Source organism: Lentinus tigrinus, assembly GCF_003813185.1.
Source record: "Lentinus tigrinus ALCF2SS1-7 unplaced genomic scaffold L226scaffold_32, whole genome shotgun sequence".
NCBI lineage: Eukaryota > Fungi > Basidiomycota > Agaricomycetes > Polyporales > Polyporaceae > Lentinus > Lentinus tigrinus.
The window spans coordinates 324,068-335,834 of NW_027137941.1; the positions used below are offsets into that span (position 1 = coordinate 324,068).

The 11,767-nt window shown below is 53.5% G+C and overlaps 3 protein-coding genes and 1 pseudogene across 4 annotated transcripts; 3 read left to right on the forward strand and 1 right to left on the reverse strand.

The window, feature by feature from the left end:
• Positions 1 to 883: 883 nt before the first annotated feature.
• Positions 884 to 1,631, forward strand: L226DRAFT_215201 (uncharacterized protein). The gene is made up of 3 exons (XM_067672954.1): positions 884 to 947; positions 1,004 to 1,265; positions 1,321 to 1,631. The coding sequence occupies exons 2-3, from the start codon at positions 1,016 to 1,018 to the stop codon at positions 1,431 to 1,433; spliced, it is 363 nt and encodes a 120-aa protein (XP_067531669.1). The 5' UTR covers positions 884 to 947; positions 1,004 to 1,015; the 3' UTR covers positions 1,434 to 1,631.
• Positions 1,632 to 2,774: 1,143 nt separating this feature from the next.
• Positions 2,775 to 3,987, forward strand: L226DRAFT_574314 (uncharacterized protein; the record flags this gene model as incomplete). Its single annotated transcript, XM_067685013.1, has 5 exons — positions 2,775 to 2,826; positions 2,880 to 2,959; positions 3,020 to 3,338; positions 3,408 to 3,607; positions 3,673 to 3,987. The coding sequence occupies 5 exons, from the start codon at positions 2,775 to 2,777 to the stop codon at positions 3,985 to 3,987; spliced, it is 966 nt and encodes a 321-aa protein (XP_067531670.1).
• A 293-nt stretch (positions 3,988 to 4,280) lies between these two features.
• L226DRAFT_t229 lies at positions 4,281 to 4,357 on the reverse strand (annotated as a pseudogene). Its single transcript has one exon. The product of its transcript is annotated as a tRNA-OTHER (tRNA).
• Positions 4,358 to 5,902: 1,545 nt separating this feature from the next.
• Positions 5,903 to 10,635, forward strand: L226DRAFT_469232 (uncharacterized protein; the record flags this gene model as incomplete). The annotated part of the gene is made up of 15 exons (XM_067676199.1): positions 5,903 to 6,104; positions 6,160 to 6,345; positions 6,410 to 6,524; positions 6,575 to 6,874; positions 6,942 to 7,323; positions 7,385 to 7,411; positions 7,465 to 7,733; positions 7,788 to 7,819; positions 7,872 to 8,185; positions 8,243 to 8,399; positions 8,456 to 8,517; positions 8,575 to 8,792; positions 8,844 to 9,500; positions 9,558 to 9,991; positions 10,064 to 10,635. The coding sequence occupies 15 exons, from the start codon at positions 5,903 to 5,905 to the stop codon at positions 10,633 to 10,635; spliced, it is 3,927 nt and encodes a 1,308-aa protein (XP_067531671.1).
• Between the last annotated feature and the right edge of the window lie 1,132 nt (positions 10,636 to 11,767).

The window sequence follows — 11,767 nt, forward strand, 5'->3', positions numbered from 1 at the left end:
TGGAAGTAGTTGGCCCAGGCGGCCCAGAGCGCGTCGACATATGGACCTGGAGAAGGGGATGAGGATGAGGGAATATATTAGATAGGGAGTCTAAGCTGACTTCAAGTTGGGTAGACGAAGTACTCGTCCGATGCGTGCCCATGTTTGTAGTATAGTGCCGGTTGGTATGCACAACCCCGCAGCGTCGGTGGTGGAGATATACGGAATCCGAGAGCCACATTTGTTTCAGGATCTTGGCCGAGTTGCAGAGCTACACAAAGTAGGTTAGCTGCGAGAGGAGAGGACATTAGTCCAGTAGATTAGTTGTTCTTTGTTGAAAGACGAACCATCTGGACCCATCCCGCCTACGGGTCGTTGGAGGTCTGGAGCAGCGCCGAGGTGAGAACTGAACCGAGTAACGTTGGTGTCAGACGATACGGGATAACGCCGTCGGACATCTTCATAGCATTGGCGGCAACGCGGGTGCTTTTACGGCCTGGTTTTCCATGTCCAATGGTAATACAGGAACATGTCCGAGGTCGCGACAGATGTCGAGGTTGGTGACGTTTAGACGGAGATTGTTCGTGGACTCGAAGACACCTGCCAAAATGATATCCTAAGGATGAAGTGCCAGCATGTGAGCTTGCGAAGTAATAACACATACCACTCTCAGAGAAAAATCCGTCGATGCATTGAATAAGCAGGCTGCTGAAAGAAAGACATGGACAAGACGGCTATCTAGGATGCGGCCTCAGGGGAGAGACGCCAGTGCACCGTACAAGGTGCCTGCCCTAAACTCACTTTAGCATATAAGTACTTAGTAACAATCATCAATGATTCGATAAGTACTTGCTGTTCAAAGTTCCGCAATTCAAGTTCGTGCATCTTGTCCTCCTCGTCCTCTCAGTACTTTAGTGGTCACTCCGTAGTCCAACCATTTCTTGTCTTGTTCACAAGGACTATTACATGTGTGTACCATTCGGCCATCCCGATTCCGATTCTCGTCTGTCTGACTGAATTTCAGGGGGTTGTAGCTATGGCTGTCGACGGCCTCAACATCGATCTACTCCACATCATCTTCTCCAACCTGGAGAAGGACGTGCCAACGCTCATCTCGTCTGCCACCGTCAACAAGCTGTGGCGAGACGTCGCTCTCCCTCACGTGTTCGCCCGACTCGTTGTCAGACGGAAGGAGTCGTTCTCTGACTTTGTTGATTTCCTGGATGCCAACCCGCGTATTGCGAGCTACGTCAGGCATCTCGCGCTTGCAGGAAGGCGGCGTTCTGGTCGGGGTAAAATTCCTTGGCTGAGCCCGAAGACGCTTATACCCATCATATCTAGACTGCCAGGTCTTCGAGGGCTCTCGACTGGGCAGCTCCTTCAGATCAGCAGCGATCCTGCAAGTGACGCAGAAAGACAACAACTTTCCCTACCAATTCCTCTACTGCGTCTGAACATACTTATTACTGGGGTCGATAAGATACCGTTCCGGGCACTCTACAACCTGCTTTCCCTCTTCGATATCGGCACCCTCTGTCTCTATGGGAGGATGTCGAACATCGAAGCTATCAAGGACGTTCCCGTCGACTCAGTCGACGTCCGAAAGCTCATCCTCGGATATGACCATGTCGCTTCGGTGGCACGCCAATGCGCAGTATTGGAGCCTGTGCTATCCCCGGCCACACTCACGGAGATCTCGATCACAATCCGATTCACAAACGAACGCATCAAGCGATTCTGCACGTTCCTCGGAGTTGTCGGGCAGCAGCTGGTGAAGTTAGACATAAACATATCCTCCGTTGCGGAGGCCTACTCCCCTGACATCGGTGAGTGACATTCCAGTATTAGTCACCTCAGTGCACGATACCGGTCTCATCATTTCATGCCCATAGCCCATATACTATCGGATCATTACAATGAGTGGACACAGCAATTGCCCGAGGCGATCGCCACTCTTCCTACCATCAAGCTGCTCTCCCTCCGCATCAACCATCCACAGACAGGGGACTTCGACAACCTCTATGGGGTGTTCTTTAGCACACTCGCGTCGACGACGCTGGAGAGAATCGTGCTCGAGCTCAAGGGTATCCTGGCATGGCACCATCCTACAATCGACAAACGATTGGATCGGCTCGAACTCGATGGACTGTCGAGTCGCACACGCATGCCGCGGCTCCAGAGCGTTACTATATTGCTGGGTGGAGTGGAGATCGAGTCCCGGGAAGAGGTCGTAGCGTTCGCGCAGGAGAGGTTCGCATCACTCCATGCCGCTGGGCTACTGCGCCTTGAACACAAGTGATATCCTACCATCATTTCCTCGACTTACTACACACCCTCGATTCTGTGAGCTCTTTCCCCTCGTGTTGATCGTCCCTCATTCCGCTCGTGCTCCCTCCTTCGTGAATTACACATATATTCTACTATCCGATTTCAACGCTGTTTGCTCATCTCAGTATGGCGAAAGCTTCTCAAGTTCCAGGATTCATTAACCTTCATTTCTCGACGAGCTACAATCATGGGCTCAAGTTCCCCCGAGTTCTTCAGCTTCAACGACAAGGACATTTCCTTCGACGCACTTGCTGTCGGACCGTATCGCCGGCCGTGCTGGTCACGCGGCGTGAGAAGTGCGGGTGCTGTGGGCGACAGTTTCGTGGACTCCGCGTTCTTGCCGTCGCGCTGACGTTTCGTTTCGGCTCGCCACACTCAGATGAGCGTCAAGGTAGGTATTAGGGGTTATGAACTCGTTCATGACATGCATGACATCCGGGACTAACTGCTCCTTCCAAGAGCTTGCTATGAGTCGCAAGTCAGACCAATCCTCGCCGTCCGATGACCAGCTCGACAGTGGTTTGTGCGCTCGCTCATCGCCACGCTCTACGCTGACACACCCGACTTCTCAGCCATCAGCATCATCGATGATGTACGGAAGAATCCCATTCAGCTAGATGGGCGCGTTAGATGGAGACTGGTGCTGATCGAGGTCTGTTTGCTACACCTGACACAGAGTCGAAGTGCTAACGTGCTGCGAACTTTTCTATAGGCCTTGCGATACTGGTACATCCCTGCCTGTCTCGTTGGATACGGGGTACATCACGTATTCAGACGACACGTGCCTCGCCGAATGGCCCCATGGACGCCCCTCAGACTCTCGGAGCTCTACGCAACCTGGGGTCTGGGGATTTCGCTCGTCTCCGAAGCATTCCCAACTCTCAACCGCTTGCACAAGGACGATGATTTGGCCGTGGTGGCCGTCGCGGGGCCGCTTGTCCAATCTGATCCAGTCAGACGTGGCAGCGTGTTCTGCAACGAGGCCGTCCAGGATCCGCGAGCAAAGGAGATTGCGCGGGCCATTCGAGAATGTACGTCGTGAACATGAAATTACTGTCAATAGATGCCCATGATGTCTTAACATTCCGTTTGCTGTTCAGGTTCTTATGACCGCAGCCTCCGGGGGAAGCTACTACAGTGGCACTACCACTTGTGGTCGGACAGGGCCTCTTGGGACGAGGTTGCCACGACGATCGCCTACCGAAGCTTGCAGAACGACCCATCGTGGACCCCCCGGAACTTCACAGACTTCGACATCTGCACGTCATACATCGCCCTGTACATGCGCAACGGGAAGCGGGTATGCCACAAGTTTAGTACGTCCGAGCAGACTCGCACTAACTCTCAATTCGGATCCACGTGTAGAGTACTTACATCGACTGCTCGCTATACGCAGCGCTCGGCGCCTCTATTCCCATCGCAATTTTCCTCCGCCGGAGCGGCCGACGCTCTCTGTACCTGCCCATGAACATCATACAACGAGTCCTAATCGGACTCATCGGACTCATTTTCTACTCCCATGCTGGTTTTGCCTACTACAGCTGGAACAATCTGTGGAATATTCGGGACAAAGAGCAGGTAGCGGCTGCTGTGAGGCGTGTATTTGGGGATACTCGTATCGATGAGGAGATTGCGGAAATGAGGCAGGCATTGAAGGTGTTTGACGTGTTCGGACGCTGATGGCGAGCCCGTGCACTACTAGATGTTCGTGCCTTCTGGTGATGCTGAGTTGTGCCGCTTAATGTTGGGGAATCTAGGCTTGCCGCTTGCTGCATCATGAATTAGAGCTGTGTGTAGCGTAAGGGTAGTGACTATCGCATTTTTCACCAGAGACAAGAGATGAGAACAAGAGCGGAGCCATTATATTCGTGATCCAAGCTGGTCTGTACTTACAGTACTCAGTACAAATGAGCGTCAGTGTCTAGACGGTCCATGAGCCCAGGCCGTCCGGAAACAGTAACGTCTCCAACGTCTGCATTACGGGGGAATCGAACCCCGGGCGGGTCGATGGCAACGACCCAGGTTACCAATAATTCTACCCCATTAATGCGTTGTATATATACTGAACAGTTGTTACTATTATAACAATCGCCAGTAGAAAGCTCAGCGCGAAGTGTTTGAAGACTCGGAGTGATCTGTATCCAGTACTGTAAGAGGGCGAAGATGTAAAGTTAGAAGTTGTGAATGAGGCAGGTCTCAGGAGCGCAGTGAGTTACAGTTGTAAACTTCAGTAATAATTACATCACTGTAGTGAGATCAGTCTATTTCTAACTTCATCAATATCACGTAAGCACAATCCTTACTGTTTGTAATCCCCGTCCGCATACGCTGAGCTGAATTCACTCGCTCATCCTCGACGTCGACGACGGCGAGTGCGGCTCGCATCCTGCTCCTAGCCACGACCACAACATTTCAGGCCCTCGTACTGATGCTTTAAAACATCCACGCTCAACGTACTTAGCTCATTTACTTTTTCCTTGGCTTAAACGCACCCATCGCCTCCTCTGGTCGCTCGCAAGGCTCGCATTTCTTGGGGAGCGCAAACGAATCCTCGACAAACCAGACGAACACCCTACCCGCCCGTCTGAGTGGAAGAAAGCCATGATCCCGCCTGACGAGCAGCTCGTCTGCTATGACTTCCTGTACCATCCGTGCTTGGTGGAGGTGGGTCGCATTGCCTCATACTGAGCGAGAGCCAGCACCCCATAGCCCTTCGACTCCTTCGAGCGAGATTACTCGCCCATGTGGCGCAACGTGATGAAGCTCGCCCACTAGACCCACCAGACAACGCAGCTCGTGCTGAGCTATTTTCGCAAGACGCTGCGCCTGGAAGACAATGCGACCGTCCCGTCTTACATCACGATCCACGCGCGGTGCGGCGACTTCGAAGGCTGGTGGGGCGACGTCCTGAGGGCAAATTGTGTTCCGCCTCTCTCTGCGAACCCCGAGAGGAGCTGGGCGAGCAGCGCGGGATCTACGCATCTACGGTCATCGTGACCCAGCGACGAGAAGGATTCGCTGTGGTGGGAGGGGGTGCGTGGATGCGGGTGGATCCGTGTCGCCTAAGTTGCTCGGATTTCGTTATGCAACGAGAGGAATCTGGTCATCACTGTATGAGACGCAGTCACGGTCCAGGCCACGTAACAGACGGCGAGAAGTTCAGACGCAACTTTGAAGGTTTGAAATCAACGTGAGACGTTTCCTTGTCCTGTGCCACCAAGATCGACTAAATGTTGCGAATCTATCGCCGTTGGTGTCTCGATTGATAGTTCCGTCCATGAGCGCGGCTTCTTCGACCACAATGCGATTGATGGTCACCCGCCTGGCAGTGCCTAGTCCAGGCCTAGTCAATCACCGTTCCGAGGACCGGTCTAAGTATAAGCTGTGTCAGATGTGCCTGTACTCTGAAAAACAAATGCATCCTGGAGGCTGTCCAGCAGCGACAAATCTTCGACGTCCACTTGAACGCGATCCAGCAGCTCTCTTACCTCGCAACTCACAGTAAGTCCCCAAAGTTCCTGACTGAGATGTCCACAAATTCATCCATTCTGTTACTTGTAGTAACCGGACAACGGTCCAAGTTCCGTCTTCTACCATGGACTCAGAATCCTTCAGGGTTTCTCCTGGGGATGGAGACAACACATCAAGTCAACGTTCCGTCCGCGGCTTACCGACACCTCCCGTCGAGCATGAACCCACCGCCACCTTCGCGGACACGACAGCGCTTCTCGATTCTGCAGATGCGCGTTTCCAGAAATATCAAGAGAAGCGCAGCGTCAAAGTTCTCAACACCGCTGGTATGCCTTCTTCAAATGCGTCGTCGCCGTACACTCTGGCTGATAGTGTCCTCAGGCAACACTTTGGGCGTCATCCGAACTGATGTCGCTCAAGTACAGAGCTTTGCCTCTCCATTGCAGGTCGTCTTGGACAGCGATCCTGCGAAGGCACTCCGTCAGACCGTTGCCGCCCTCGTTGATGGCATTCCTGCTCTTCTGAAGGTCCTCGATGACGTCGCGCAAATCCACCCTTTCATCAAAGGTGAGCCTGATCGACATCTCCGGCATGAAGAGCTGCCTATGTACTCATCCCTCCACTTCCAAAGTCGCTATCGGAGCATTTCGCGTCGCGGTCGAGCTCGACTTGAAACGAAGGGACAATGACAAGAAGATTCCCCTCCTCTTCGCCGAGATGCGAGACATGATGGCAGTCCTTGTGCAGTGCGTATCCTGCTGCCCAGTGTATGATCTGAGCTGACGTCCCTTTACAGGCTCGGAGAGATTGCTCAAGACCAACGCGTTGGGACCGACAACAAGACTATCGAGGATCGCATGGGCAACCTTGTGAAGAAGACCGAGGAAGACATCCGGAAGTGCGCGAACGCGTGCAGTGCGTACTCGAAGAAGCACACGTTCTCCAAGGTTCTCCAGAGCTCGAGTTGGGACGAGACCTTCAAAGGCTACATCCAGGGGTTCACCACTCGTCGAGGCGAGTTCGAGTTCGAGCTCTCTTTGTACGTGGGCCGAGCCGTCAACACCGCGAACGACCGCCTTGTCACATTGGACGAAAAGTGAGTTCAAAACAAACCAGCGCAGCGATCACAATACTGCGGTGTCTGATCCAGTGACTTCGTCTAGGATGGATCGTCTGCTGAAGTTCTTCGAGGCGTGCGTCAGCCCCGAAGAGCGCTATCTTGCCGACATGGTGAGAAACGCCGGTGGTCCGGAGGTCGTCATCAACGACCAAGCCGTCTTACGGAAGCTGTACGAAGACAAAGGGCGGCCTCTGGAGCATCGAGCAACCGGCCGGCATGACCCCGAGGACGACTTCCAGCAGCTGCAAGAGGAGTTGCGGGTCGACCCCGAGACCGCCATCCGCGACAACCTGGAACAGTTCGAGCGGAAGTTCAGGATCCAACAGAGGGAGCTCGAGGAGGAGATGCGCAGGATGATGCACCGTGAAGGAGACCGTATTATCGATTCTTTCACTGCTGGTCCACACGACAGAATTCGCGACTGGGTACGTCGTCTGTGTTCACTTCGCCCGCGCATCGTTTCCGCTAAACCCTGGCCATGCGTAGGACATACATGAGATCTGGAAGGATATGGTTAGCGGGTTGCACCCAATGCATGCACAAAAGTACTGATTGATCCGATACAGCGTTGGCGAGGGAACGTGAAGGCCCGACACTTTGTGTTGGCACTCCGCGACTACTTCAGCGATAGGATGGACGAAGTCAAGCGTGTCAGGAACGGCGAAACATCACTAACTCCCCCACGTCCAATCAGTGAAGAAGATGAGTGGACGTTGGAGTACATCAACATCACGCGACTGCAGCCTATCGCTGAAGCTTTCGATGACGACGCGTCTGGCTTCATCACTGTGGCTGAAGTAAACGCGTTCACGCAAGCCCGTCCGGATGACTGGAGGTGAGTTGATATCCCACTCCCTAGGTAGCCGCCTCTCACGACCCACTTTCATAGTCTGCTACATTGGCTCGCATACTGGGCTATTGGTGAGATTCGAGCAGCGAGAGTTCGTCTGTTGGATCCTGATGTGGAGTATAGGTTATCAGATGGTTATGAGCGACTACGCTGCCAAGATCGATGTCATCCTTGCCAAGATGTTCTCGCTCAAGGCTCAAGTGCTTCCCGCGAACAGAAATGCTGTGGAACAGTACCTCAACCATGTGTGGACCATGATAACTATGCTTACGTCCGCCTTCCGACGAACACCTATTGACGAATCGGTGATGAGCAAGTTCGAGAGCTATACGAAGCAGGAAGAGAATCGGCTGCGACAGAACCTCAAGGACGTGAAATACGACTTCGATGCCCGGGATACTGTCGACATTGTGAGAGGCCCTGGCAGGATCGAAAAGGTATGACTCCTGAGTGGCCATATATTTTGAAGATAGTACGTGCTAACAAGCGTCTAGCATATCTTCCCGCTTCTCTATCTCATCCTACTCCGGGACTTTGAGATCATGCGAATTGCGCGGAAGAGTCTTTTGCATGTGGACGAGTTATACGATGCCGTGGACACTATCGTATGGGCCTGTGAAGCAGTTGAGGCACGCTGCGAAGACCTGAATGGTAAGTACTCACGTGTACCAGGCAACGACCGCCACGCTCACTTGTCTTTGAGTTAGCCCTATTCAGACAGCAGAAACTCGATCCAAAGCAGCAGTTCAAGATGGTCGCCTTCGAGATGGTGAGTAGCAAACAATCCTTAATGTTGTTATGAGTAGTCGCTAATGACCAGGGATAGTTCAAGTTCGTCAATGACGAAGACGAATTCACGTCAATGAAAAACATGAAAGAGGGCAAGTTCGTTGAGCAGGAGTACCGCGACGAAGAGGAAGCCCAGGATGTCGATGCTAACAGCATCATCAACCATCCCCTCCTGAGTCCAGAGGTGCTCTTCGCTCGACGCGATTCTATTGATGATGAATCGGATGCTGAGGTCGACCCGCACATCCATCCAATGTGAGTACCTTGCTCATAAGTTGACTTGCACTGACATGACTCGATATACAGCCTCGGAAGATGGTCTGGGTTCTACATCAACAACTTTCAACTGTATCCATGTGACAACATGCTCGCGCTAGACCTCCGAGTCTCTTCAACCAATCCGAAGCAATTCCAGGACTCTGGGATCGCCGCCAATGGGACGTACTGGACCTTGACTGGAGAGTACAACATCGATCCAGAGAGCGGGAAGGTCACATATACCTTTGCGATCACCTATCAGGCTCGTTGGAGCACGGAGTCCTTCCGCGGAGAGCTACAGCCGAGTGGAACTGAGCTATCCGGGACCTTGGGATACGGCGCAAAACCCACAACAATGCCATTCACCTTCGTCTTCAAGAGGCTATCCTGCGATCGCATGCGATTCTGGCCCTCACCCAAGGAGTTTGCGGAGAACAAGAACCGGGCACTCTGGCGATTTGCGTGTCGTGCTGTTCTTGATGAGACTCGACATCGCATGAGTTCATGGGCTTGCCTTAGAGAGCGCTGGGATAACACTCGACGTTATGTCGCCTTGTTGCACAAGAGATCCTACACCGTGACCTCTGTGTTGACGGCCGCGGAACAGCAGCAGTTTTCAGACTGTTGTCGCAATATGACGCCGGAGGAAGCACGCCTCGCGTATATCTACCTTGACTTGCGCAAGCGTAGTATCCCGCAACACTTGTGAGTCTTCCATCGTGGGTTTTGGTTGTTCCCTGACAGCTCAAATGGTTGTTTCAGTATGATCATTTGCGACGCGTGCGGTGATTCGATCCGGGGCGGTCGCGTCATGTGTCTCTCCTGTGGTACAAAGTTCACCATCGACCTCTGCGACAAGCCGGAATGCTGCGACAAAGAGATTGGCACGGACGTCCGCGACGATCTCACCTCGCCTCATCTGCCTACCCACGACCTCTTCAAAGTTCGCACTGCTATTCATCCCTTCAGAGAGTTCGGACAGGCGCATCGCGCAGCTCTGATGGCTCTCAAGATGGCCCGTCGGACGCTGTCAGATGCATGGGACGTTCGGACGGCGGAGCGCAGTACACCTCAAAAGGCCGACGACGACACTGCAGCCGCAGGAAAGAAGCCAGAGAACGTTCCGCGTGTCCCAACCTGCTCTCGTTGCGGCGACAAAATAGGTACCCCATGTTGGTACTGCATCGAGTGCAAAGGTATGCCCCCCCAATCTCTCAGCCGCGTATACAATGCTAACAGTCTGCTCATGATACTACCGCCGTGAACAGACGATGACGCGACCTTTATATGCGTCGCTTGCGATACCAAGTATGGCGGCCTCTCTGTCGGTCAACACCGCCCTACCCACGCTCTCGTGAAGGTCCAGAGTTTGGAGCCTCTCGACCCGTCAGCTTCAGAACGTGCAGCGATGGATGCGCGGATGACCACGATCGAGACGAGCCTCAAGGAACTGCAGTCCAAGCTTGAAGAGTATAAGCTTGAACAGAAGTTCGTGGCTGTGGACGAGAAGATCGAATACGTGCAGAAGAAGCTGGATGCGAAGCTGGAGCAACAAACGCAGCAACTCAAGGGACGTATCTCGACCATCGATGACCGGCTGAAGCGAATGGAAGACATCTTGCTTTTCCTAGGGCAGCGGTTAGGCAGAGCAGACGAAGCAGGCCGCTCCGAAGTACGTCAATCGACCTGGCCTGAAGTTGCTTCGCGTCAGCACGGTACATTCTCGGCGGTTGGTGGCTACGGGGAATCCAATGAAAGTGATTTCTCGGCATGGGTGAGGCAGATGAGGACATCCAGTTCAACACGCCCTCCGGCTGCGTCGGACGGGCCGGGCCTCTAGGCAGCCAGGGTATCCCCACGTATTGTCACACGTACTGATATACTGTGCCATAAGATTGGATTGTAACCACTAGGAAGAGGAGCCTTATGCACGCATGGAAGTTGGGGATTTTAAGGATAGTCAGTGAGTGACTCCACTTATCCCGCACGCAACCCTTTGAACATGTCCGTACTAGATGATACTGCAATGCTATATACGTGTAAGGTCTCTGAACTGACGTACCCGTGCCATGTTGAAGTCGCTCTCTGAATCAAGTGAGCCGTCCATGGTCAACGGCGCAGTCGCTCGCCGTGATCCCATGTCTGCTCCACTAACATACACCATCGACGTGTCTTCCCAATGGAAAGGAGCTTTCCGCAGGAACTCTCCGTGGCCAAGCGACCTTGTAGGCCGGACGTCTCCGATATATCGTCTTTGATAACCTGTGGAGGTTACGAAACATTGGAGTGCTATGTATCATTCGGTCGAGTAGAGCAAGGAAACAAGATAAGTTATGACGCAGCCATGTAAGAGCTAGATTATATCGTAGGTACATAGGTGAATTAGGTCGCGTTCACCCCGCCTTCTTCGTCGGCGACGGAGTGCATTGATGATCCGGGCGAGGAGGCGTCTTCGGGAATCGCGCAGGGGGCAGCGGCACACGGAAGATCGGCTCAGACCGGACGTCCTCATCAGGCTTGAGCTTCTTGTTGCTCGTCCCAGCCGCCGTGGATGCCTTCGTCTTCCTGTCGGGCCGCCACATCGAGGGACCCTGTCGCCAACCTTCTCGCCGTTCGCTCAGCTCGTCGCGTCCCACTCGAGTGCGTCCTTGAGGAGCTTGAGCATCGCTTCGTGCGTGACGACGAGGCTTGCAAGCTGCCGCTCTTGCGCGGTGGGAGTTGATTTTGCCACGTGCGGTAGCGGCTGCCAGCAGTGCGCAACTTGCAAAGTACTAGTACCGGGAGCTCGAAAAATTGAAAGCTCTCGTGACTCGCGAGCTCATCCCGTTCTTGCTCAGAAGAAGCCATGATAGCGAGAGGGTTGTGTAGTGGGATGATGCAGATCTACAAACTCAGGCGAGGGACCAGGATGAGGAGCGGCGGCAGCATTGCATACGAGATGGCGATAAACTCTAACCTTCTCGGGTGACACG

What these genes read in the sequence shown, in the direction of transcription:
- L226DRAFT_215201 (XM_067672954.1), top strand. Translation starts at nt 1,016, where the DNA reads ATGGCTGTCGACGGCCTCAACATCGATCTACTCCACATCATCTTCTCC. An exon ending in TGCAGGAAGGCGGCGTTCTG is followed by an intron (nt 1,266 to 1,320) that starts GTCGGGGTAAAA and finishes CATCATATCTAG; the next exon opens with ACTGCCAGGTCTTCGAGGGC.